Here is a 25,454-nt window from a genome sequence, read left to right on the forward strand (position 1 = left end):
ACATTGACTTTTTTTGAGGTACCTAGATAAGCAAAACTTCAGCAGATAGATGCGAGGTGGAGGCTCAGTGACCGCAGACAAATGAAATCAATGCAGCGGTCAATAACCCTTTGCACCTTGGCAGCAGGACGTCAATAGATCACATTGACTTGGTCAGCCCACTGAGGCTTTCTCTGGCCACTGACATTCTTCTCCTCTGTTCAGCTGCTCTAACAGCTGGTGAAATGTAAATGCCCAACATGTTAATGTAATCCATTTATACCAGCTATTTACAGAAAACACAAGATGACACTGTGGAAATGAGGTCACAGACTGCATACTTCAGATTACCACTCTATATACTGTAGTTATAGAGTGGTAATCTGTATATATACTGTGAGCTACGTGTTTATTGAAATATTATTGATTGCTCCGTATCTGCATTTTTGTACTCCACTGGATGATTCACTTCAGTAATTCAGTAGTATAGTAATATAAATTCAGTCTACATGACCTCATTTACAATCTCAAAAACATCACAGTTTGTTTTCTATTAAACCCACAGTCAGATGAGAAGCTGCAAATTAGATTCAGTAACCGATCTAAGGATACAAATGATGGGACAAGTGGGAGAGGCTGGTTTCAAGAACACTTCATTACCTTGCCTCTAATTAACTTGGTCACATGATCGTTCCCCTGGTTCTAACCTTGAGCTATGTGTTCTGGACACAGATATGAAACTGATACATTTACAATGATCTCTGTGAGACAGATCTACACCACTGTTCAACCTTTGAGCCTATTGTTTTAAATGTGTATTGATGACAACAGTGACACTAGTAAATCATATGTGGTGTTAGAGTATCATGCTTACTAGCAGCTACTGCTGCCTATACAGTAAATGGGAGGATTCAAAAACAAAAAGCAAAAAGCTCTACTTATGCCTGGGTGTTCTTAGGGTGGGCAAGCTTCTGCCTCACATGAAGTGGCAGTTGTTGAATAAGACTCCCCACCAGTCAGGTTGAACCAGAGAAGTGTCTAAGGTACTATAAAATTGTACTTGCATACAGTAACCTGAGTAAATGTACTTTGTTACTTTCCATCTCTGTCATTAATTAATTATTTTACTAGAGGAGTGGGTTCAACAGTGTTTTATGTAATTGCTGAACGATGTGATGATGTGACTGGCAAGGATGCATTTTTTAAATAGGGATAATTCCATTATCTCTCCCAGCAGATCATGACCAAGTGTGATAAAGAGGTCAAAACTTGGCAAGTAGACAAAGATAATACACAATCATTCTAGTTCTTGCAAAACATTTCTAAATACTGTAGATTGGAGAGCGATACCAAAAACTTGGCAAAGATGTTGTTTATTGCAGCTGTCAATGAGAAAGCCTCCCTTTTTTTTGGTATCGGTTCACCACTTACAGGGAGAGAGAGAGAGAGAAAAAAAAGAGACAAAAATATTACCATCTGCACAGAAATATGATTTTCAAAGTAGCCAATATGATACAATACACATGCCTTGTACTACTGAGTCTGGGTAAATGAGGGCCGGTCTCTTTATTAAAAACAGCAGGTCAGGTAACTCACATCATGTGTTGTTACCTCCCACTGAACCAATTTATGATCAATGCCAACCTTGGGTTGACCTTTTTTCCTTGGCCTCTCTGCACAGCCTCTGTGTGTTTCATGTTCCAAACTGAGTTGAGCAATAGCAATACAGGGTCCAGGATTCACTCACCAAACTCACAATATCATAAATTTACATTGCCTGTGGGGCTCAGTCATTCAGAGGAGGGGAAGAAAGGCACAAGAAAGGCCCTGTTCAAATCCCACTATAGCCATATTAAATGTCTCTGTTGCTCTTTCCGCCAGTGCATTTGGCACAACCAGTGTTCAATTATCATAGAAATGAGGGTAAGTTGACACTGTGCAGTAGACACAGGAAGGTGATGGGTATGAAATCTTTCTGATGAGAGGACCCTGAGAGCCAAACTGCTTTCTGTGCTTGCTTGTTGCTGCACTGTTACACTGAAGACAGCTGCTGTCTCTTCCTGACAGCTCATCTGGAATGATGCTTGACCTGAGGATACTCGGATTAAGATGGATTATGGGTGAAGAGGACGGCATGCCAGGTTGGTGTCCATTTCATCATCTGAGACATGTTTCCACTTAGCTTGGCCTTTTATCTGATGATAAAAGAACTGGACCACAGATCATCACACAGAGAGACACGTGCACATGCAACATCATGTTGACAGACCCGTCATTGTAAATCTGTCCACAAAACACTGAATTTTTAAAAACAATTTCCAAATCTTATGCAACATATAAACCTCTTCCAGACAAAGGCAGCAGAGGTTCATGAGACTTCTACAGAAAATACTTTTATTTCTCACAGAACATACAATAAGATGCTCTGTCAAGTACTTTTTTACCTTTTTAAAAAAGATATATGATCTAAAATTGGCCCCACCAAAATCAAATAATTGATGCCTAATAGAATCCTTTATGTCATTTCTTACTGTTTGAGCTTGTATAGAAAGCTCACTCACCACTTCAGGAAACAGCAATGTTGTGACTATATTGTACAGTTTAAAAAAAGGATTTCTTCAGGTTTCTCTTCCTGTGGAGCTGTTACTGTGGGGCAGATGTGTGAAAGAACCTGAAAGTAATATAACAAATGGCAACATTTACATAAAATAGTATTTATCTTGAATAATTAAGTGCTACATTGCTGTTGAAAGCACCACCAACAGCAATGTAGCAATGTAGCATTAAGTGCTACATTGCTGTTGAAAGCATCACCGACAATAGTACATGTAACTCGCAGCTGCTCCTGTAGAATGGTTTTACTGGGCAGTTCTAAGATGAGAGATAAGTTACTATGTAACTGTTGCTATGTTCTGGAAGCACATAGACACATAATTCCAGTTGGCGACCAACAATATGAAATTTTATGAAGTTTCCTAATTAATTAATGTTATCCTCAACACACCATTTTCTTAATGTTTCCTTGTAACTCATTTTCAAATATGAATCTTATAAAACAGGGCAAGTATTTGGTGGCTACATGGTCTACACAATATCATGCTTTAAGAGGCTAAATCTGCATGCCCCTGATTAAAGTCGGCATCCTCTGCAGTTTACAGTCTGTGGAGAAGAAATGGAAAATCATTCCTTACACTTTTGTTTTTGTGTTTTTGGCTTTGGAAAGGCTGGGAAAACAAACTCTTTAAATGTTCAACATGTGGTGAAATTTACAGCTTAAAAGGCCTGTTGTGTTTAGTTGTGGTTGCTATGACTGGATAATCGCTGTTTAGGGGATGAGTTTAGCAACTGGTAAACTGATTATGAAGTAATGCTGCACAACATTATGCACATCCAGGGAACTTCCACTGAAATAAAGTTTAAAAAGTAGTCTAATTGCTTGAAGTTATGAAAGGATTAGATATGAAGTGTGCCAATACATTCACACAGTTCTAGAAAACAAACATTGTTTACTGATCCACCTCTCACTTTGTGCTTTTGTTTCTGATTAGTAACAGAACAGAATTAGTAACAGTGAAGATTGATGACGGAACTGGAAATGGCTTTTTGAATGAAAAATCTGGTTTTGATGAAACTTCTCATCTATCAGCTGTTTGGTAGCGAATATAATCCAACTTTGCCTGCTGAATGTTCCATGAGAATATTGTAAATCTGTCAAAGAAAGTCTGAATTATGATTTGTTTTTTTAACAGAGGTTTCTAAAACTATCCAGGGTCGTTTTCTGATGATGTTTTTTCAGAGTGTGTAAAATAATCAAGTATTTCTGACCATGTAAGTTAGAAGCTACAGTTTAGAGTTTTAGAGTACACCATGATACACTTGTGAAGGTAGGGTTATAATAGGGTTGTTTGTCATTGATCAATATCAATGACGAAATTACTGTTTCACCAGATGCTGAGACTTTGGTCTGTCTGAAATCACTTCACAGCTCATATTCTTTGCTAGGAAGAGGCACGCTTATGTCATGCATGTGTCCTCAAGCCAAAGAAGCAAAGGACAAAACATATTTTTACATTTAAGTCTTTTGTATTGAGAAATAATAGGTACTCACAAGATATTTCTGATTTCCTGATGGGTCTCTGCTGTACAATATTTCACACAAGCTTTCTCACCAGGATTGTGAAAATATGACTTCAGAACTTGGCTGTGCCAAACACTTGTTGATGCTGTTGTAATACAGAGGTCAGTAAAAGTTATAGATTACTTCATGCCTTTTCAAAAGTTTCTATTTTGTTTGTACACATGTTGGTACCTAAGAAGAACAGATTAAAGTCTTTTTGTTAACTGATTTGATGTTGTTTTAGTATGGACTGAAAGGTATTTTAGAAGGAGACAGTAACAGAAAAGATTAACATTTCTGAATTTCTGATGAACATTTCTTTAAAAGCAATTTTTCTGATTACTGCAGAGAGTCATGGGTTACTGTCAACTACACCGCAGTGGCCCCCAAAGGTGTAAGACACTTAGTTTTTTACTCAAGGTTCAGCTGCTTTCTGATATCTGAAAGGCCAGTCTGAGAGTCACAAGACCATTAATTGACTATTCACCCAAACAGCGTCTGTCCAATCAAACAGTAGTTTTATTACTGACAAAATATTTGTTTGCTCAAAACATTAGTTAGTGCTTGTCCTAAAAGCCTTTTCCAAATTCTGAATTACTTTTCAGCATTTCTGCATGCAAACCCTGCCTCTATTTATCCAGCTTTCTAAAATGTGATAATCAAGAAATGAATGTGTGAGGACAAACTATTGAGCATAGGACAAGCACCACTCAGCCACACTTTTAAAACAAAACAAAAACAGCCATGTTCTCCACAGCCCTCATATTGGAAGTGTAATGAAAACTGATTGGATCAATTACAGGACCAGCACTGACTCATGGAGCAATGAGGGACTGTCTGCGCCTCCTCTCATCTGGGTTGTTTGTGGCTTTTATCACAAGGTGTACATTTTTAATAAAGATAGAGATGTAGCAGGAGGCAAATGAATGCATCCTCCGGAATAATACCGCTGTAATGACAACAAATGAGATACTATCAAAAACCTGACTGTGAATAAGCACGTAGAAGCTAAGACAAAATAAAAAATAATAATAAATAAAACACAAACAAAACCTTAATTACTTTACAAGCTTATTTAATTTTGACAAAGGCTGACCATTCTCACAGGGCTTCAGAGCATTTTAGTTGTGTTGTTATGCCTTGATGATTAACACCTGCTGGACATGAAAAAAGGGACTGTGGAAATACAATTTTTTGAAAAGGTCACATGCTGCTTTTTTTCTCATCTTGTGCAAGACATGGTAACAGTCAAGGCAGGTCAGCTGAAAGGCTCCCTTTTAAAGTAAGAATATATTTGGACCTTTGTCATCCTCTTGGTGTGCAAAACACACTAAGGGATTTATTGAGGGAAGTGTAGAGCTGTAAATTTCTACAGCTGCATGTATGTATTCACTGAGATGTGTATGCATTTCAGTGATGCAAGACATTTCTTTGGCTTGACATCAAGGAAACCTTTGCATTAAACAAAAGGCCAACTCTCCCTGAGATGAAAAACAGTCCAGGTACTGATCTTCCCTGACCTTTACAGTTATAAACAGTGTACTCTCAAATCTCAACACCTAAATGCTCAGGTGATTTAAAATTCATATATTTTCATGATTAGCAGTGCTCTAGTCATACAAAAAATGCTGTTGATCATTTCCCTGATGCTTCCAGGCAACATTTTCTCAGTGTGATAAATTGTACTGAATAACAGTATTTACATAATATGTAAGAGCAGATACTAAAAAAATACATATATAAAAAATCACACTACAAATTACAGCTGTACCAGAGAGGTGTCCTTGACTTAATGCTTGGCTTTCAGATCGGCTTCTTTTGTCTGTTCCAGCCAAAACAAGACCATCTGTGAGTTTTTGTATGTTTGTGTAGGTATCAGAACTTCCTAGGTTTTTATGAGTTTTTAACAACATTTTACGTTGTCATGGCCTATTATGTATGAAATGAGGGTCTCTAGACCCTAACCCTAACTTTTAACAATCACAACAAAATGCCTAATCCTAACCTAAACCCAGTTCTAACGTTAACCATATAACCTTATAACCAGTGCTTAAGAGCAACATGATCTCACTGGACAAATACCATTCCACTTTCAAAACTTTTTACATGTCATTTCTATGCCCTTTTGGTAAGGGGTTAGGGTTAAAAAATGTAGCGTGAAATGAAAAAAGGCATAGAAATGACCTGCAAAATGACTGTGTGTTACTCATACAGTTTAAAACAGACGTTGATCCTCACAAAGATCATAATACAGAGCTGAGCAGAGAGACACACAATACTTAAACATACTTTAAAAATAGGAATAGGCTAGGCCCATGCAGCAGATGTTCTTCTTTAGTGCCCAAGAGTGCCCATGACAATCACACAGTAAATTCTTCTCACACAAAATATTTCCAACACAACTTTCTTAGTGTAGTGCTTAACCCATTAATGCTCTACTGGCACTGGTGCCAGTGCTGACTTCATAAGCCAAACAGCAACCACCTGGAACCACAGTGTACCATACCCCTAGATGGGGAGTTTATCACGCCCCACTCTCTGCTGGACTGAGCTTGGTGTTTCCTTGTGGGGATTGATGAGGTCAGCCTAAACATTAATGCTGTAGTACATACTCTACATTCCCACAATAATCTGTCCCATATGAGTTGGCTGAATGCGACCAGACTGGAAAACATGAGCATGTGTGTGATACATGTTTTCTAGGAATCTAAGGGAAAATGTTTGCACTAATGTACAACACTGTCTCATGTCAGGCATGGACACAGAGGGCTAGTGCCTGTACATTTTTAATGCAAATTTCTTCCAAGTATTGTATTTTAGGCTTGACTATTGTCCCTCCACTCTTGGTTACAAACATTTTTCCATGTAACTGATTTAATAGTGCCTTTTATATTTTTGACCACACGAGCTGAGAGCCCAGGGGAATGATGTGTGTGGGACACTCTTGATATTTCATGAACTGGTCAGAGCCAGTGAACTGGAGGAAATGGTGTGGAATCACTTTTCCACAACTATTCGGCTCAGATTTTGGCATACTGTACTATTTGGGGAGAAAAATATGGACTTCAGAGCAACCTGTAGGAACAATTTGTAAGCTATATTGACACACTTTTATATCTGAAGGCTTGACTGAACAAATCCTGATTTTTTTCCCCATTCAGTCCATAGAGAACTCATTCCAAGATCAAGCTTTTAAGGTCACCCAAATTCAGATAGTTCTCATGTCATGTTACCATTCAACTCATAACAAGACAAGGTCTAAACCTAATATATGGCTGGACCATGTATGGTCAATGTGTGAAATTAAGGGCGCAGTTGGAAACTGTCAACAGGTTTCAGCCCTTTATTTGTTTGCTTCTCTCCTACTAACATATAAAGTACATTAATACAGTCAAATTCCCAATAAAGCTGTTCTCAGTTACACATTTTTCTGTTTGTGTTGCTGCTCTACACTGCTAAAACCTGGATTTTATGACTGCAACACTGTCTGACAAACTCATTACACACGTGTGTCAAAGACAAGGCTGTGCTCTGATTCTTACTTGTAAAATGATCACTCAAAGAGAGAGTTAGAGGCTCACTCAGGTATATGTCAGCTGCTGTGTGGTCAGTTGAACGAGATGCAAAGGGAGATATGTGTGCAAAGGGAAAACCTGACCTTACACTCACAGGGTAATACTAGAGACTCTCTTCTATGGAAAATAGCTAAGATTTGCTCAAAAAAGTCACTAGATTTGTTAATGGTGCTTTTTTGGGGGAAAAAAATGCTAAAGGGGTCTGAAAAGTTAGTAAATCTAGTGGCAAAGTCCTGTAAATGAAACTGTAATGACGAAATAGAAACTGTTTGTGCCAGTTCATTTCGAAAGAGCAATGGCCAATGGGGAAACAACAACACTGCAGACCAGTGGTGTAACTTCATCATTCAGTCAGTCACTCACGGACATTTGCATTCATAGGGCTGGCACCGCTGTTGCTGAACTATCAGCTCTACAGACACTGTAGCCTGTAACCTTGGGCTCACCCTGGTTCTGTTTACGTATCTGAAATTTTAGAAGCTGGTGAGTCTTGCCAGATGGCAAAGAAAGTGTAAGCACAGGTACTCATAGATTAACACTTTAAAAACAAACACTACAATTAAGCCCCTCGCTTGAAATGCCAATACATTACAGAGGGTTTAAACACAAGACCAGATGGATGTAGTCAATGACAGTATTTTCAAACTGGTAGACAGATGTGTTGTTATTGTTATTCAGAACATGTTTTGAGCATAATTTTTCTTGAATTTCCTTTAATGTAGTGTGTTCCTTGGGCAGATGCCAGCACATTCTCTGTTGCATGTACAGCAGATAAAGTATGTTGAATAAAATAAGATCAGTAAGTCACTGACACAGGATGCTAAAAATTTGGATGTCTCATTTTTTAAAAATAAATTGGCCCTGATGTATCATTCCAACTAAGCAGGAAATTAAACTTATACAGAAACAATTACAAAAGATTAAATAATACAAATACATTCTGTTGTATTATCTACCCCTCGGGATGTAGAATCCTCTCTGACTGCATGACTAAAAAGAAAAAAGGCACATGTGGCAATAACGTTTTGCTGCTGGACATATTTTTGAATATTAAGGCATGTTTTGATTAGATTAGATTTGATTAAACTTTAAATTTGAAGAAATTTGAAGCTTGATGGCAGCCACAGAGAAAAGGAATAAACAAAAGGCTGTAAGGTGTCAACCCCATAATTAAACAGTGTCATTTAAGAAAATGTTGACAGATTCACTCAAATAAACTGACTAGAAGTATCTAAGATAAAGTGGCCTTAGGCTATAAACTTTTGCTTGTACTCACTGCACAGTTTATAGTGTATGTTGGTACAAAATAACAAGTGTGGCTAATATTTCAGTACATATCCTGCAGATGGAACAACAAGCCTGACTTTCAATCCTGCTGCTTCATAGATTTTTAAACGCTTTTGGCTGGCTGTTGTATATTTTGGTGATTGGCATGGTGACAGGCAGCAGTCAAGTCACATCAGGGATCTATTTGTATAGCTCAGTTTAATTTATAATGTCTCAAAGGGCTTTATAGGCCTACAACAGCATGACCTCCTGACCCACCCCAAGCTCTCTCAGAAAACAAGGAAAAAACTCCTAAAAACCTAGGAAGTTAAGTTAATAGAGGAAACTTCTGGAGAGGCAGGTCAGCAGTTTGGCATTGTGGTGTCTAGTGGTTTTCCTGAGGTTAGATTTGTCTACAGTTTCTCACCAGTCACCAGTAACAACTGTTTTGCTGAATTCCCAAACCAGAAACATTTGCGTTTAAATTTTCCTAAAGAAACAACCACAACATGCAAAACAAAAGCACACCAGCCAATAATATTTAAATTAAAGTGGAAGTCTATTGATTTTATACACCAGTCTTGTAAACAGACTGATCTTTGGCCTTTAGTAGCTCCAGAGGGAACTTTGTAAAATCTAATAAATTGCCTGAAGTGATATGAGTCAGCAGTGGTAGAATCTGAGGACTACAAGCTTGAAAAAGAAAAAAAAATCTGGGGGTGTGGAGTTAAAAAGAAGTGATCTTACCAGACATCTGTAAGCTGCTCCTTGTCTCTGCTTGAGGCTAAAGGCTAGAGGCTACATTAGCCAGCACTAGCATAAAACACCTGAATCTCTGACAGAATTTTGGTGGGTGAGTTGCATTGTGGGTATTGTAGGCTTTAGAAAATGCAGCATGACTCTAAAAGGCTACCTAGTGCATATTATAACTTAAATGAGAATTATAACATTGAACTTATTTTTTATGAACTCTGGCTTTATGGAAATAGTACAAACTAAGCTTTTATGTTAATGGTTATGTGAAATTGTTAGCTAATAGTTATTATAAGAGGCATGCAATGCAGTGGTGGAGATTAGAATTACCTGGACGGTCCAGGCAGTTGAAATTTAGGTTTAGCCTCTTGATAACACTGTCTCATTCTGGTTACTGAACAACTGAGAAAATATTAAGTGGAGGTAAAGGAAAAAGTATCCACACCTCTCATCCATAACCATGATGACAACAATACTGTTTATCTATCAGTATCCCTCCTTCCTTTATTCTTTTTTGTAATGATAAAAGTAAAGTATTCTTGTGCACAGAGCTCATACTGTATTTGTGCTTTAAGAAATAACTTCATGTTATCTGGAGCTTTACCTGCGCTGAGGTCCTTTCCTGTGGCTCCTTCAACTGACCTATTTTAAAACCAGGCAAACAATGCCCTCCCCTCTCTGTGTATTCCCAATGTCAACACAGATTGTCATAATGTATTTGCACAGGATATACGCCGATGAACAAAATGGGAACACTGAATAAACACAAAGCAGAAGTGTTCATTAGTTTTCCTAGTGTAATGTCTGGCTACCACTATTACCTCACAGATGAAAGTAGCCCTTGGTTTACTTATCAATATGATACAAGGCAATTACATTAAGCACTGTAGGTTTACTAATTTTAGAGAATGAACACAAGTGTCTGTGTTTGACTAGTAGAGTTAGGAGGCAATCACACCGTCTGTTTAATGTCAATGGCTCTGAAACTATTTGTGATCTAGGTGACGTGCTTTATGTGTGTACCGCATGTCTTTTTACCCTGAGCACCTTAATTTTTAAGTGTTCAACTTTGAGGAGAAAAATTACCTATAACCTCTCCATTCTTGCTGAGTTAGCAGATCATTTGGTTTGAGAGATAGCCAGAAAACAAATTCACTCTGCAAAACTGATTACATTAATCTTTGTCTGCTAATGTGAATTCTTGGCTCTTTAGTCTTGCAACCTATAGTCCTATGACATTTTTTGTTTTATTGATGCATAACCTTAAAATGAGACATCCTCTTCATTTACACAGGAAGCTTTGTCTATAAATATTAATATTTCCTGTCAGAAATCCTACTGTGCTTTTGTACGTTTGACATTAACATTCCACAAGATTCCACAACTAATATCATAGAAGGTTGAAGTTTGAACCTGATCTGTTCTCAGGGCTATCCCAGAACAAAAATGCATAAAACTTTTCACTGGAAATAAAACACACTTACAGTCAATCATCTTATCTGTATTCATTTACTTCTTTTACGTTTTTTTCTTTTTCCCTCAGCCTTCCTGGAAATTTCAGGGCTGCTAAAAATGACAAACACATTTCTCGCTGCGTGTGTGCACAGAGATCCAGACATGCTGTAAAAAGATAAATATCCGGCTGTCTAGCAAAAAGCCTTTCCCCACTCCTTAAGGACCTGCCGCTGCTTCTTCAAAAGAGCCTAATCTGTGAAGTTCCTTTTTTTCCTGCCGCTCTCAGATTATCTACCTCATCTACTGATGTCTCTTTCCTCCATTTACATCCAATTATAAAGATTAAACACAGCGCTCCTGTTCCCACCTGGGCCTTTTGATCCTGCTCATTCTATTATCCGTTAAACCAATAAATATCATCAGAAACTGGGTCAAGCGCCTGATTATACACTGAGACGAAAGTTAAATATTAGGTGTGATTATATATTGTGTTTGCCAAGGGATTTGATATGATAATACAATCTTATCATCATATGTACACACAAAGCTTATTTCTAACAACTCAGCTGGGTAAAACCTCTTTGTAATCTGTTTAGCTGCATATTGAAATAGAATATCAAGTCATCTACTTCTATCACTGGAAAAAACAGTGGAAAACACTGCAATTAATAAAGACATGTAGCTAATAAAAGCTTTTAATAAAGACTTCAAACTTCAATACTGTGACATCAATGTGAGCGCCTGTCATAGACACCTACATACATTTGAAGATTTCAACCCTTCTCCTTGACGAAAAACAATGATCCCAATTATAATGGTAAAACTATAAAAGGCAAATCATTCACTTTTGCTTTGTTTTGACAATTAAATGCAAAGGGTGGCACAAGAGGAAAAGTCAGGGAATCACCAAAATCAGAAGGATTTTTTTCCTCTGGAAACCATGTGTGATTGTAGGAAGATTCACAGCAATCCATTCAATAGTCATGGAAATATTTCAGCCTGGTGGACAGACGGACGGAAAGACTGACATTGCTGATCACAAAGCCATACAACACACAAGCAATAAAAACAGATAATTGCCACTTCTGTAAACAGATTATTACAATGATCAATCATGCTTCCATGCGCAAAAGCGTATAGTACAAAATACACATGATCCATGCCTAAACAAACAGACATACACATGAACCATCATAATAGTACTCTATTAATCATGACGACAGGAAGACCAGGTCACTAGTGTCTGCTGAGGCATGAAAACACGATTAATTGAGTCTCAGTTGGCACATAAATAAAGACATAGAAGAAAAAGACCACAGCAGCCATGACTGAAAATTTATGTTCAGCAGGTAGACGTGGTGACAGAAGAAACTGGGTCCAACTACATTTTTCATCCTCCCAGCTCAGACGCTGTTATATGCAGTGCCTAACACTAACCTGGAGACGCAGACACAAACACAGACACACACATGCGCACAATGTTCCACTGCCTCTTCCATCTTCTCATTACCCATCTACCTGTCCTAAAACTGTCACAACTCATAAATTCTTTAATGCTTTGTCACAGCCAAAGTAAAAAAAAAAAATGCATGAGTGATGGTTTATGCACTGAGGGGCCTGAGATTTACATGCTTATGTGAACGGAAAATATTACTTAAGCAAAGAATATGATACTGTGGAAGTGTGTGCGGCAGGTTGTGGGTTCAGTTTACTCAAAGTGTAAATTGAGATGGTATTTATGTAGAACCTTACCTTACTTGATCAGTTCTCTGTAAATGATATTAACTTTCCTGTGGGAAGAAGTAATGTTTCTTAATTGTGCACCAAATCAATGTGAGAGTAATGACTCCATTTAAAAAATGTCATGTACTATGCAAGGGGTGATAGGTAAGTTTGTGGCCTGAGGCAGAAGGAGATGAGTTAAACAGCTCTCATTACATGCGCATGCAGATCAACTCTGTGGGTGATTATGCAGAAAGTTGGAAGTTAATAGCTTTTGTGGTATTTCTCTTTTGGGTAATTTAAAATTCCAAGACAGCACTGGCTGTCCACAGCAGCGATGACGTCATCATCACCATCAAAGTGGCAACTCCTCTTCTTCTTGGAGAGGAGGCAGTAGTCTAAGGGTGACAAAATCTGGTGAATACAGCAGGTATTGAATGAGTTTAAATCCACAGTTGGGGGATGACTGCACAAAGGCTGATGCTGTCCATTTTCTCAGACAGTGCTAACTTTTTAACAATTTTCATTTATCTGCCACAGAAATACCACAAAAGTCACGGACTTCCAACTTTCTGTATAATCACTCAAAGAGTTGAACTGCATGTGTATGTAATAAGAGCTGTTTAACTCATCTCCTTCTGCCTCAGGCTACAAATTTATCAATCATCTTGTATTAGCTATGCAATTACAAAGTCTTAAACTTACATCTACTCAACTGGAGTCGTTGTACTGATGAATTAAAGAGCTAAAAAGACAAAGCAAGTGTCGACCCCAAAGTTTTGTCCTAAATTGCTTAGAATTAATATTTAAAGCAAGATCCCCACCAGACTCAGCTTAGAATAATCATCTGTGTCATCTCTCTAAAAAGTTAATTAAAATTAAACATTCTTAAAAATGACATCTACTCCTTCTCCCTTACTGAAAAATCCAGAATCTATGAATACACAAATATATATGTATATATATATATATATATATATATATATATATCATGGTGTTTGTGAATAAAAGTGAATTGACACAAAGAAACTCTTTCAGATTAGTGTCATCATCACATCCAGATGTGTTTCGTCCTTTGTAAAAGCTGGCTCAATAGAAGGTGGTACAGAACAATGTCCATGCTCCAATCCCTGTATGCTTACTGTCCACAGTAAATGAAGTGACTTTCATTCTGTGACCTTTTGTAACTGTAATTGCCCTACTGGCTTTGGCCTGAGTGACGGGTGCTCAAGCATTCAGCATCCTGTCCGCTTAGTGCTCTTCCAGTGTGGGTGCATCGAGAGAGCAGCAGATGTTGGTCTAGATTACACTTGCATTACATTGTTAGAGCTGCTTTCCTCTTTACCCTGAGGCACCTCTTCAGTTCTGTCACCAAAAGATTAGAAGTGGTCACCAGCCTGTTGTAAACCACTGAAACAGAACAGGAAAGAAAAAAACATGTTTTTCCACCCTTGGGGGCAAGAACCTTCATATTTTGTGTTTTTGTCTTGGTGTAATGATTTCGAGAACCTAATTTCTGAACAACAGTGGGAGGAGAGAGAGAGAGTGTGGTGTGATTTTCTATCCTAAATGGTTTTTTAATGTCAGCTGGGATAGGAAAGTGGTTTTGATGAATGAAATTCCCTTTGGTTTTCAGTATCTCACAGATATTAAAAGGGCCCCGGGTCACTGACACAGACAGGCCTTACTTACTGATCTTTATTGGGTCACTTCTCTTGAAGATGTAGGACCTCAGAGTCACCACAGAGATTGGAGAATGTGAATCATGAAGCGCTTTTTTTAATATGAGATGTGTTTGGGCTGTCCTCTAGAACCTCATTCTGCAGCTATTTCTGGTCAGCACACAGCCACACAGCCAATGAATCAAAAGAAAATGCCACCAGAATTTATGAACTGCCATATGACCAGTGCAGACGTTATCTCAGTGCTCCACAAGGGTCATTCCTACACCGAAAGTATGCTAAGTACATGATACAACACTAACTGGAATTCTGAAATAAAGGAAATTAGAATGGATTCATCAAAATGTTTTACACATGTGTTAAAAAATGGCCTTTATCAACACAGTAAGGGAAAGCTGGAAGGGTGGGAGGTGGTTATGCCTAATTCACATTCATTTTTATAATTTGAAATCTGGGAATGAGGCAAAAATATTGTGAATCCTCAGCCTGTCGGCACCCACACAAATGTTGCCTGGGTACATCAAAAAACACAAATTAAACAATTAATTAAACTATCTGAAAACAGCTAAATGACATGTTCGCTCTACATTTTTTAAAAAGTATTCTGAGAGTCCAAAAAAAAAAAACAACACTGGGAAATATATGACTCAGCCCCACTCCCCACCTGAGTAATTTTCATACAGTACCTAAGCCAGCAAAGTAGAAGTAGTAGCAAGAAGTAGGTTTTTTTCCTGTATAAAATGTGTATAAATATCATATAGTTGGTTTCAGAAACATGAAAAAGCCCTTACAATGGTTTTAAGAAACTATGCTAGCTGGTGTAAAAGTGAAAGTCTAATAGTAGTAAACTGTGTTGTGGCTCTGGTCTTCCATGTGATCAGATGGAGAAATCCAAATCCTGCACAGTAATAAACACAGCAATATTTAGGAGGAAAGAAACCAAACAGAGTTCAGCTTATTCCGTACAGATGGGTGGTTGAGTTGTGGAGGGGTTAAAGACACACCTGCGTGCAGCCAATACGTGGAAAATGTAATATGTACAGTGGGCTTAATTCTTTTCTAAGCTCAGTGTAAATGTCATATTGCAAATATGATCGAAGATTCAAAAACGGGATACTAGTGTGTATGTTAGTCTTCATGAATGAATAAAATATATTTGTAACACCTCTTGACTTTTATTTTTCATTTTTTACCTCCTTATACTGTTGCTGTTGCTGACTCATTGCTGCACTGCAACAATACAACAATGGGAAGAAGATTTAAATCAGACAATGAATATAAAGCTTATATAAATTCTGACATTTACTTTCTGTTTTCGTTTTATATTGAAAGACAGTGATAGACAGTGGCTACATAGTGAAAATTACCATTATATTGAATAAACACCTCAGATAAACACTCAGGTGTTGATGTTGTTTTGTCCAACTCCTAAGGTTATAGTTTTATAATTTAAATTTAAATATCTCTTCCATACTCACAATATTTCATATAAACACTCACTGCTAAGACACTGGGACCTCTCTAACTTCTTTGCACACTGTTAAAGGTAAACAGAAACTTTATAGTTTACTTTATAGCTGTACCATCCTTGTAGGGCATTTTAAGACAATGCTTGCGATGTTCTGACCTCTGTCTTCTCTTTAGATAATGAGCTGATGGATTCACTTGAGACAACAGTCAGTCAGTCACAGTTTTTATTTGGATGGTTGCAAATGTGAGTTTAGAGAAACATTTTCTGAGCATCTTGGTGCTGAGGACATGTTTGAGAGAGCAATACTCTTCTTCTCATCAGGTTATGCCTGCTGCCTTGCTAAAAGACACTTTCCTTTTCCCCAGCTCAGCTCCACTGGTCACCTGGAGGGAGGGGTGTGTTTCTGTCAGTATGTCTCCCAGCAGCTGAGCAGGGGAGAATGGGAGTAGGAGTGAAAAAAATATCTTGCTGCAAAGCTCGCTGCAACTTTAGACATATTACCCCAGCTTGCAGGCAAGTACACTGTAATCTTACCTGGCATATCTGCACCCAGACAATATGCACTGTGGGCAGAGTAAGACGAGCCAATGAGCTATTCTAAAGGCAGAATTACTCGAGTCATGTAAGAGGCCCTTACTACAAGAGGGGTCCAGCTGCAGCCTTGCAGACTCTACAAACCACAGACCCTTCAAATTGCATCCATTATGATCATTTGTTAGCAGTGAAGGAGAGTCCAAATCAATCCTAACCTTCCCCCTACACATAACCCAAACCATAGTTGGAAGTTCAACTTCCTTCAACTACCTTTACATTCATCCTTCATGTTTGTGCTGCGGCAGCAGCTGGATATACCTGCTTCATGCAACAGAACTGTTGCTGTCCCTTTAATAACAATGAAAGCAGAAGAGTGAGGAAGTTTTGCATTTTCTACTTCCTGAGTTTATCTTCTGTTCTTGCTCATTCACACAGCGCTGTCAGTCTTCATTACTGCTTCATAAATAGGTATGAAGGTACATTACAGTGAACTGTATTTTGCCCTTTTGGTGTGATTATAATTTTTATTCTTAAAAAAAGTAGTAGGATACTGTTGGGTTTCTTTATTTGTTTAGTTTTTGGTGGGGTTTTTTCCAGCAAAATCAATGCAGGCATGAAACCTGACGTGTCATAGAGCAATTTTCTCACAAACTTCCTTCACTGATAAATGTTTTTAGCTCGTCATGCACATTTTTCATTTTTTTATTATTATTATTATTATTATTATTATTTTTACATCATGGGTCTTAATAACTCTCAATAACCGTATGGTTTATTTGACAACAGGAATACGACCATATTTCTTTTTGCATGAACAGGCAACTTACTGTATATTTAACATTGAGTTGCTTAGTACTGTTTATTTTACAGTGAGTAACATCACATTACACTTTATCAGAATCAGAATTTACTGCCAAGTAAGTTTGCACATACAAGGAATTTGTCTTGGTATATCGGTGCTAAAAAACAGTGATAGTAAACAAAGAAAGAAAAGTAGAAGTAAGAGTAAGAAAACAACGCGCACCAACATAATAGACTTTTCAATCTATTGTTACTGAAAACACTTATTGTGTATGTTTCATTCTACAATTCATTGCGGTATTTGTAACCATCAGTTTCATAAGAGAAGTCACGTTTGCCACCTGAACTTATTTGAGAATGCTTTGTACCATATTACATGTGGGACTGTCAGGATGACTTATACTTATATCTGTTGTGAAACTTACTGTGTTTTTAATGTCAATGTAGCAACTGAACAAGATAAAAATGTACCACTGACAGCAAGGTAATTTGGGCATTTCTACATTTCATGTAACTTCTGGGAACAACAGTACATTCATTAAAAGACTTTACCTCATTTACACAAGTTTTTAATTATATTCCAATTTATTATTTAATGTAAAATTTTGCAGTAACTTACATCACATTCAAACTTGAAGTGACTTTAACAAGTTATGCTCAGCAGTAGCATGATCACTGAACATCTCACAATGTGTTTTTTAATGTATCTTGGAGCTAGACTGACATACAAACATGACTATATTAAATCTTTGAAAAAAATGACTACATTTGTAAATTCTGTTTTCTTGTCACTTTAGTTTTCCACAGATAATGGAGCCAGTGAATTCACTTAAGACTACAGTCAGTCAGTCACAGTCCACTGTCCCACTGTCTCCCTCTATTTGTGTCCCTCCAACACTGAGAGATAGTGAGTGTTACCATGTGTTCATCAGCTACAGCAGCACTGACTACCAGTGGACCCACTCCATCATCAACCAGCTGGAATCCTGTGGCCTGCAGGTCTGCTACCATGAGCGTGACTTCATTCCTGGGCGCACTGTGTTAGAGAACATGTCCGAGTGCATCCAGGAGAGCCAGAAGGTGCTGCTGGTCCTCAGCCCAGAGTTTGTGAGGAGCCGCTGGTGTCTCCTGGAGGCCAACATGTCTCTGTTCAGAGACTGTCTGGAAAGGAAACCCATCGTCCCAGTGCTGCTGCAGCTAGGTGTCTCAGTTCCTCTCCACCTCTGCCACCTCACCTATCTGGAGGCCAACGACCCCGACTTTATGAATAAGCTGCTCAAGGTGCTCTGCACCCCCAACCGAGAGCTTCAAGGGTCCACTGTGGTGCCCTTCCAGCCTCCCTCTATCTACAATGGGAAGGCCCTGCAGCCTCTGACTGCTGTCAATGATGAGGGACTCAATAAATGGGATTCTGGTCAGTTCAGTGACATGGAGGTGCCAGACCAACTGCGCCTGATCATTGAGGACCAAGAGAAGTACAGACAGGCTGTGAGGATGATCAACAGTGTCTCTCAAAATAAAGTGTGGCTGCGCCCACTATGGCTTAGAGCAATGATCTACATTATTGGTGCGATAGTTTTTTTAATCTTGGCAACTTTTTCTACATATATGACAGTTATATTTATATTTGGCCAGTTTTTGCCCAAACTTGAGAACAAAAATCCTGTTGGAGTATGGGTGCTCACCATTTCTAGTTTCTACTGTGTTCCATTAGGGTTTATTATTCAGCTTAGTCTCTGGAAGATGGATGATGAGAGGTACATTGTGAGGGAGATGCAGAAAACTGTAGGTCAGGCAAACACAATCCTCTCTGAGGAGAAGGTGTTAATGGGCTGTCGGTCCAATTCAAAAATCTATCTGGTGTATGTTTCTCTTGATGGTTGCAAACATGACTTTGCAGAAACATTTTCTGAGCAGACTAATGCTGAGGACATGTTTGAGAGAGCAATACTCTTCTTCTCATCAGGTTATGCCTGCTGCCTTGCTAAAAGACACTTTCCTTTTCCCCAGCCCAGCTCTACTGGTCACCTGGAGGGAGGGGTGTGTTTCTGTCAGTATGTCTCCCAGCAGCTGAGCAGGGGAGAATGGAAGTAGGAGTATTGTGGAATATTAGCTAAGACCTACTAACTGCCCAATATATGTTGGGTGAATCATCCGTCTCAGAAAATCATACTGCAACTTTAAAAGCATTATCTGTTAATACCAACTCTTAAGCAATCACTAGAAGAAACAGTGCAAGTTCAGCATCAAATGACATTCCTTTACTTGCCAAGAGCTGTGTCCAGAGATTGAAAACAGTGCCAATGTTTTACTAAGTTTACAGGAAGAAAAGTTAATCTACACTTGACGTTTTGAATGATTATATTTTATCTCTGGTCATTTTTCATGCCATTTAAATTGTTAATTACTTCATTAAAAATGTATACATTGCAAGCATGCGATTTGTTTCTTTACACTGGTGAGGGAGAAGAATGCATGGAATCCTTGAGAGGAGAAAATCAGGGAGGATGGTAAGAGTAACTAGGAGATCACCCAAGGCAGTCTCCTGAAAATAAATATATTCTTTCTGACCTTAAACAGAAAATACTAGAATATTTAATTATTCAATAACTCAATATATCAATTCAATAAATCAGTGATTCAGCGACCTGACAAGCATTCTCTGGACTACAAAGCAGGAGCCAGTTTAATGAACTGTTTCAATCTTTACAATAACTAATAACATATTTTTCATTAGTTACAGACTGAGTTTTGATACCAGGTGTTATAAATCTTTTACGAAGTTGAATAACGCGCAATTCATAATTCACAAAATTGCCCTTCGAGCAAGCAAGAGTGGCTGAGTATGAAGTACTGAGTCGTCATTAGATCATTTTCTCAAGCAGTGGCAGGCACCATAAATCTGATTAGTTATATAATTTTTCAATATAAGCCTGGTCTGGGGCTTAGGTATCAGACTGTCTAAGGTATAAGATTGTCTTATCTGTTGTCTTATCTTTTGACAAAATTTTGTTGACCTTTCCCTCTGATGCTGCCTTATCAGAAACAAAGACCTGTTTGAGATGTGAGCGCTGCCATGTACTGCAGAAGAAAGATCAATATTTGCTGTCCTTTATGACACTTGGTAACGGGATTCAGGATATGAAACGGAGACATGACACTGTTGCCTGAGGGGTATGTAGCAACAAATCCTAACAAACAGTAAAAAGACACTGCTGGGAATATCAGTCAGACCAAGACTGCACGTCAGTGGGGTGATACCTGGGTCACACTGTAAACATTAAATTCTCCCCGTGTCTGACGAGAGGTGGAAATGTGCACTTACTGCTGCAGTTCAATTAAAACTGAATTAGGATAGATTAAGTGTACATGTCTCAGGTATGAAAAAAATGGTCTCGTTGTCATATAATCATGTGCGCATGCATGCTGAAAGTGTAGTGTGGCGGAATAATTGCTCACAGAAGCAGTAGTCATAACAAGAACAATAAGCAACAATGACTTGCATGCTGATTTAGCTCAATCACCCCCACTCCTGTCACATCAATTAAGGCTTTAATTCTTCCATATCGTAGCATGTGTACGTGTCCATATGCATTTACAGATGTGCTTGAGACATAAAATTATTCCCTGATCCATGACAGCCTTCACTCTATTCAAATCACAGCAGTGGGGAAATGGCTCTGTTCTCATATGCAATGAGCCCTGGGTGGTGAAAATTGTATCGCTTTCTGAATTAGCTCTTAGAACCGCCTCATGCCAGCTACTGTTACACCATGACATGTTTTGAATTTCAATAGAGTTAATTAAAACATTCCTTTGCCACGAGGTTCAGTATGGAGAGATGAAAGAAAAACAGCAGATGGGAAATGACTTTGCTGAACTAATGAAAATGACTGACACAAGCAAATGACTTGGATTGTTATTATTTTGTTGATTTTCTTTTTAGTATCAAATATTCACTTAATGTGAACTAGAAAATTTTGCAGAGCCAGGCTTCAGTAGCCATTTCCCCTCTTTCCAGTGTTAAGTTAAGCTAATGAGGAGCTTCACATGTAATGGACAGCTCTGAGACTGAAATCAAACAATTCATCTACCTCTCGGCAAGAAAGCAACAAAGCTTCCCTAAGTTTACTAAGTTTACTTAAAAGTATAACTCTTTCTTGCTTTCTTTCTATTCATTTGTCTACCTCTTATTCATATGCTTTAGTGTCTGACATTAGCACATGCACATCAACACCACTTTAATAATTCTTCCAAATGCATCAGGTATATCATATTTAGGTAAATACTGAATGATGCATTGATTGAAGGTGTATATGATATATGAAGGGCAAAGAAAATCAAGCAGACAAATAATGTCATACTAAAATTGAATTAAGTTAAAATGACACAGGTTACATGTAAATGAATCATGTGTGAAGTGATTAGATAGAAATGTCAGGAAATTGATTTTACACCTCTGCCTCAAGCCAAACACACAATGAACTCTTGCATTAATTATTTGCCTCATTCATGATTTCCTCCTGAGAGAATTCTGCTGACAGTACGTCATGTGTTGCATGGAGAATAACATGCCACAGCTAATCCACAGAGATGTATCTATCAGTGTGAAAGACGAGCTCTGTTTTGTTTGTCTAACATGAAAACTAACAGCCTGAAGTCATGTGCACTGATTGCTTTTTGGGACCAGAAGGTTGGTAATTTTCATTGGATAACAGTCAATCCCCATGACTCTTGAACATATACAGCAATCATGTATTGGCATGAAAATTATGTGCACTTTGGAAAATTGCAATGAAAAAAGTGAGTGTTTTTGCAGGGGGAAAATAAGATTAGATTAGTAATCAGAAGGAGCCACGCAGTTAACTTGTCTGACCTTTGATTAAGTCTGAAGCACATTGCTTAAAGTTAGGAATGTGATCCTTGAACTAGTGTCATCTGAACACTTCAAAGTTCCAGTGTTTTATCTGTATAACTACTACTTCAAGCAACACCCCATTGATATTACAAGTCAAAGCGAGGACTAAAACATAGCAAGTGAAAGTTGTATATTGTCCACTGTGGCTTTGGATGGAGCTTTACTAATTGGTGAAAGTTACTCAAGTGACATCACTCAAATATCTTGGTGTGCAGACTGCAAAGTTTTACCAGAAAGAGTTTAAAATACATGGGTGGTTACCCGGCTGGTAGGATCAAACAAAAGATGAATTGTGTGAATTATGGGGAGAGATGGATCCACTGTTGGAGCTCAGCCCATACTACTTAAGGATATCTCAGCCTCTGCTAGAGGTCTTCATGGATCCAAAATGTTGCCACAGTTGAATACATCCACAGTCCTTATGAGTTTTCTGTGCAATTCACAGGGCACAGTCTCTATCTGGGATCCACTCAGGTATGAGACATTGTGACACACACCAGAGACAGTAGCAATGCCACAGGGCCCTACTTTTAGCCATAAAGATCTCTAGCTTGAGTTCTTGGCCAAGGCAGCAGTGACAATGAGTTTCAACTGTCATTCTGTTATTAATCTGTCCCTTAACTCTATGGAAGTGCAGTAATGAGTTACTGTGGTACTTTTAATAGGGCCAACTTTAAAGCCAAAGGTGGCAATATTTTTGAGCCAAAAGCCAGGAACAATACCAGAAACCCCCCAAGAACAGTGCAGTGACAGTGAAGTGGTTAAATAATCGTCATATATTTTATTTCAATCAGTGTATGTGCATACAGATGCAGCTCCACACTTTACAGTGCACATAGTTCTGCCTCTAAGCATTGTTGTTTGGGTCTGGAATGTCAAGACAAACCTGATAAATGGTCTCCTGAGGAAACAGCTGAGACAAGAGTAGAAGCCGCTCCATTTTAGCTCTGTTGTGTGGAGCTGCCTGTGTCGGCATGATAGGCACAAGGAGGAGATTAGTGCCAGCAGTGATTGTTTTTGAATTGCATAAATTTGAATGTGGCGTGCTCATTTTGAACCACTGAATAATTGAAATATTAATATATTAATTTAATAAATTAGCCAGAATCTTTGAGTTATAAGGAACATTTTCCATGCTGAATACATGACCATGATATTGACTGGGTGTAAAGAGGCCACTGAGGGTAGTGTATTGACTGTTGGTGCAACCGTGTGCAAAGGTTCTCAGTTCAGGTTGTGTGTTTTGTAGAGTTTGCTTAAATGTATCTATAGCTTTCCCCTCCGCATTACATAAATCTTCATCATCATAAATAATGTGCACAGTAACACTTAGGTCAACAATACAAGGTTAAACCAACACCATATATCAAGCCTCTGATACTGAGCATAGGTTTGACCAGATAGAAGCTAAATGGACAACACCAAAGCTAACCCCCCTTTGAAAAATAAATCTCTTATCAGCAGACAGCCTTGTGACAAGACCCTGAAAGAAAACCACATTAAGAGGAGAAAGAAAGGGATGGTAGCTCAGAGTCCAGTCCAGACCCTTCAGTCAACACCAGGGAGCTGCAGTGACAGATGCCTTCCTCACTGGCAGTGACCTAATGCAACAGCTCACCTTGTGATGCTCAGTGAGTGGTGACTTTAATCTAAAAGAATGGGCACCTTTTAGCACTTGCCAAATATCAACATTGCACATGCCAGACACACAAGCCAGAATAAAAACATGAGGGTGTTTTTTTTTCCTTGGCAAAAAGACACAGATTCTGCATGTTTGATGTGCAAAGTACACTCGGAGGTACAACAGATAAAACAGACTAAATTAATTGCTCATACACTTGTTGGACTCTGCATTACTATTATATAATACACCGTATAGAGATTAAAATAATACACACAGTGAGATTCCACCTATGGAAAAAGGAGCATGCACAACTTACAGGTCTCTGTAGATTTATGGTGCTGTCTCTGACAGATTCCTTAATGTAACATTTAGATTTGATTTGATAGACCCTGAGATGAGGAGGCCCACCATTTTGCAACCCTTAAACCCCTCACAGACACTTGTTATGTAAGGTGTACACAGACACAGACAATATATCAGTTGTAATGTGAAAACAAAGAATCTTAGCTATTCACTTTGTAACTGTCACAGAGATTTATCAAAGCTAATAACATTTTGGTGGATCATAATAAGGTAAGTAACTATCACAGAATCTCAGGTTTCATTTAAAGATGTTATTTCAAAAGTTATGGGTCTGTTTAATGTGTCCTTAGAAAAAGGTCTTAAGGGAGCTTATTCACAGAAATGGCAACTGCCTGGCACTGAAAAGCAGGAAGAACAGCAACCACATAGAGAGATAAGGTCAGAAAGAATATATTTCTTATAATAATTACCCATTATTTTAAAAGTACTCTAACCACTTAGTAATCAAAAATTCATTAGAGGTTGTTTTTCTTTTGCTGTCCTTTTGCTTCATGAGGTCTCCCGGAAGATCAAATATTTTGCACGGTCCCACAGAACAGCTTACCATTTGGCATGACGTGGCTCTCATCAGCTTTTCATTATCATTTTTTGGGAATCTACAGGCACACAATGTCACAGGGCCAAATGGCAGCCAACGCTCACAGGCTACATTCTGAAGGAATAGTTTTGGCAAGGATCAGAGTTCCACTAACTGCAGTGGTGAGACAAAAAGCAGAAGAGAAGTTTTCAAACTCCCCTGGCAGTTGCTGAAATGCCTACTGATCCAGCAGTAAGCCCAGCTGCTGCAGATCTAAATGGCACTACACAAAGGAACAACTTGATCAGTGATCCCACGTACTCTTCTTTGTGATAGCCGAGCCCTGTAGCGTGAGACAAAGCAATAATGGTAAAGCCGCTGGACTGAGGTAATGTCGTGCCAGCTACAGGCAGCTCAGGGGACTTTTGTGCGGATACCAGCAAATCACCAATCTTTATCTTGACTCAGAGAGCTAAATCTGTCTTCACCGTTTCAATCCTATCCACTCTCACACTGCATTTTCTTGGAGTTTCAGAGAACACTTAGGAGAAATGGCCACTTCACTTTTCCTCTACACCAAAGTCAAGTATTGTAGAAACTGAAAAAATTTCTTTGAAAATGTTTCTTTTTGCTTGGCAACTGACTCTGGCTTTTCCCAGTGTTGCTATCTCTGCTGG

The 25,454-nt window shown here is 38.4% G+C and overlaps 1 protein-coding gene and 1 long non-coding RNA gene across 2 annotated transcripts; one reads left to right on the top strand and one right to left on the bottom strand.

Moving 5' to 3' along the window:
* Positions 1-299: 299 nt before the first annotated feature.
* Positions 300-4,237, bottom strand: LOC127142866 (uncharacterized). Its single transcript, XR_007813961.1, has 3 exons — positions 4,088-4,237; positions 2,541-2,650; positions 300-2,174 (listed from the first exon to the last, which is right to left on the bottom strand). It is a non-coding gene; the product is annotated as an uncharacterized LOC127142866 (long non-coding RNA).
* Positions 4,238-16,975: 12,738 nt separating this feature from the next.
* LOC127142858 (uncharacterized) lies at positions 16,976-19,781 on the top strand. The gene is made up of 2 exons (XM_051073190.1): positions 16,976-17,022; positions 18,153-19,781. Exon 2 carries the CDS (start codon positions 18,166-18,168, stop codon positions 19,447-19,449), a length of 1,284 nt encoding a protein of 427 aa, XP_050929147.1. The 5' UTR covers positions 16,976-17,022; positions 18,153-18,165; the 3' UTR covers positions 19,450-19,781.
* The last annotated feature ends 5,673 nt before the right edge of the window (positions 19,782-25,454 follow it).

Source organism: Lates calcarifer, linkage group LG10 (assembly GCF_001640805.2).
Source record: "Lates calcarifer isolate ASB-BC8 linkage group LG10, TLL_Latcal_v3, whole genome shotgun sequence".
Classification (NCBI taxonomy): domain Eukaryota; kingdom Metazoa; phylum Chordata; class Actinopteri; family Centropomidae; genus Lates; species Lates calcarifer.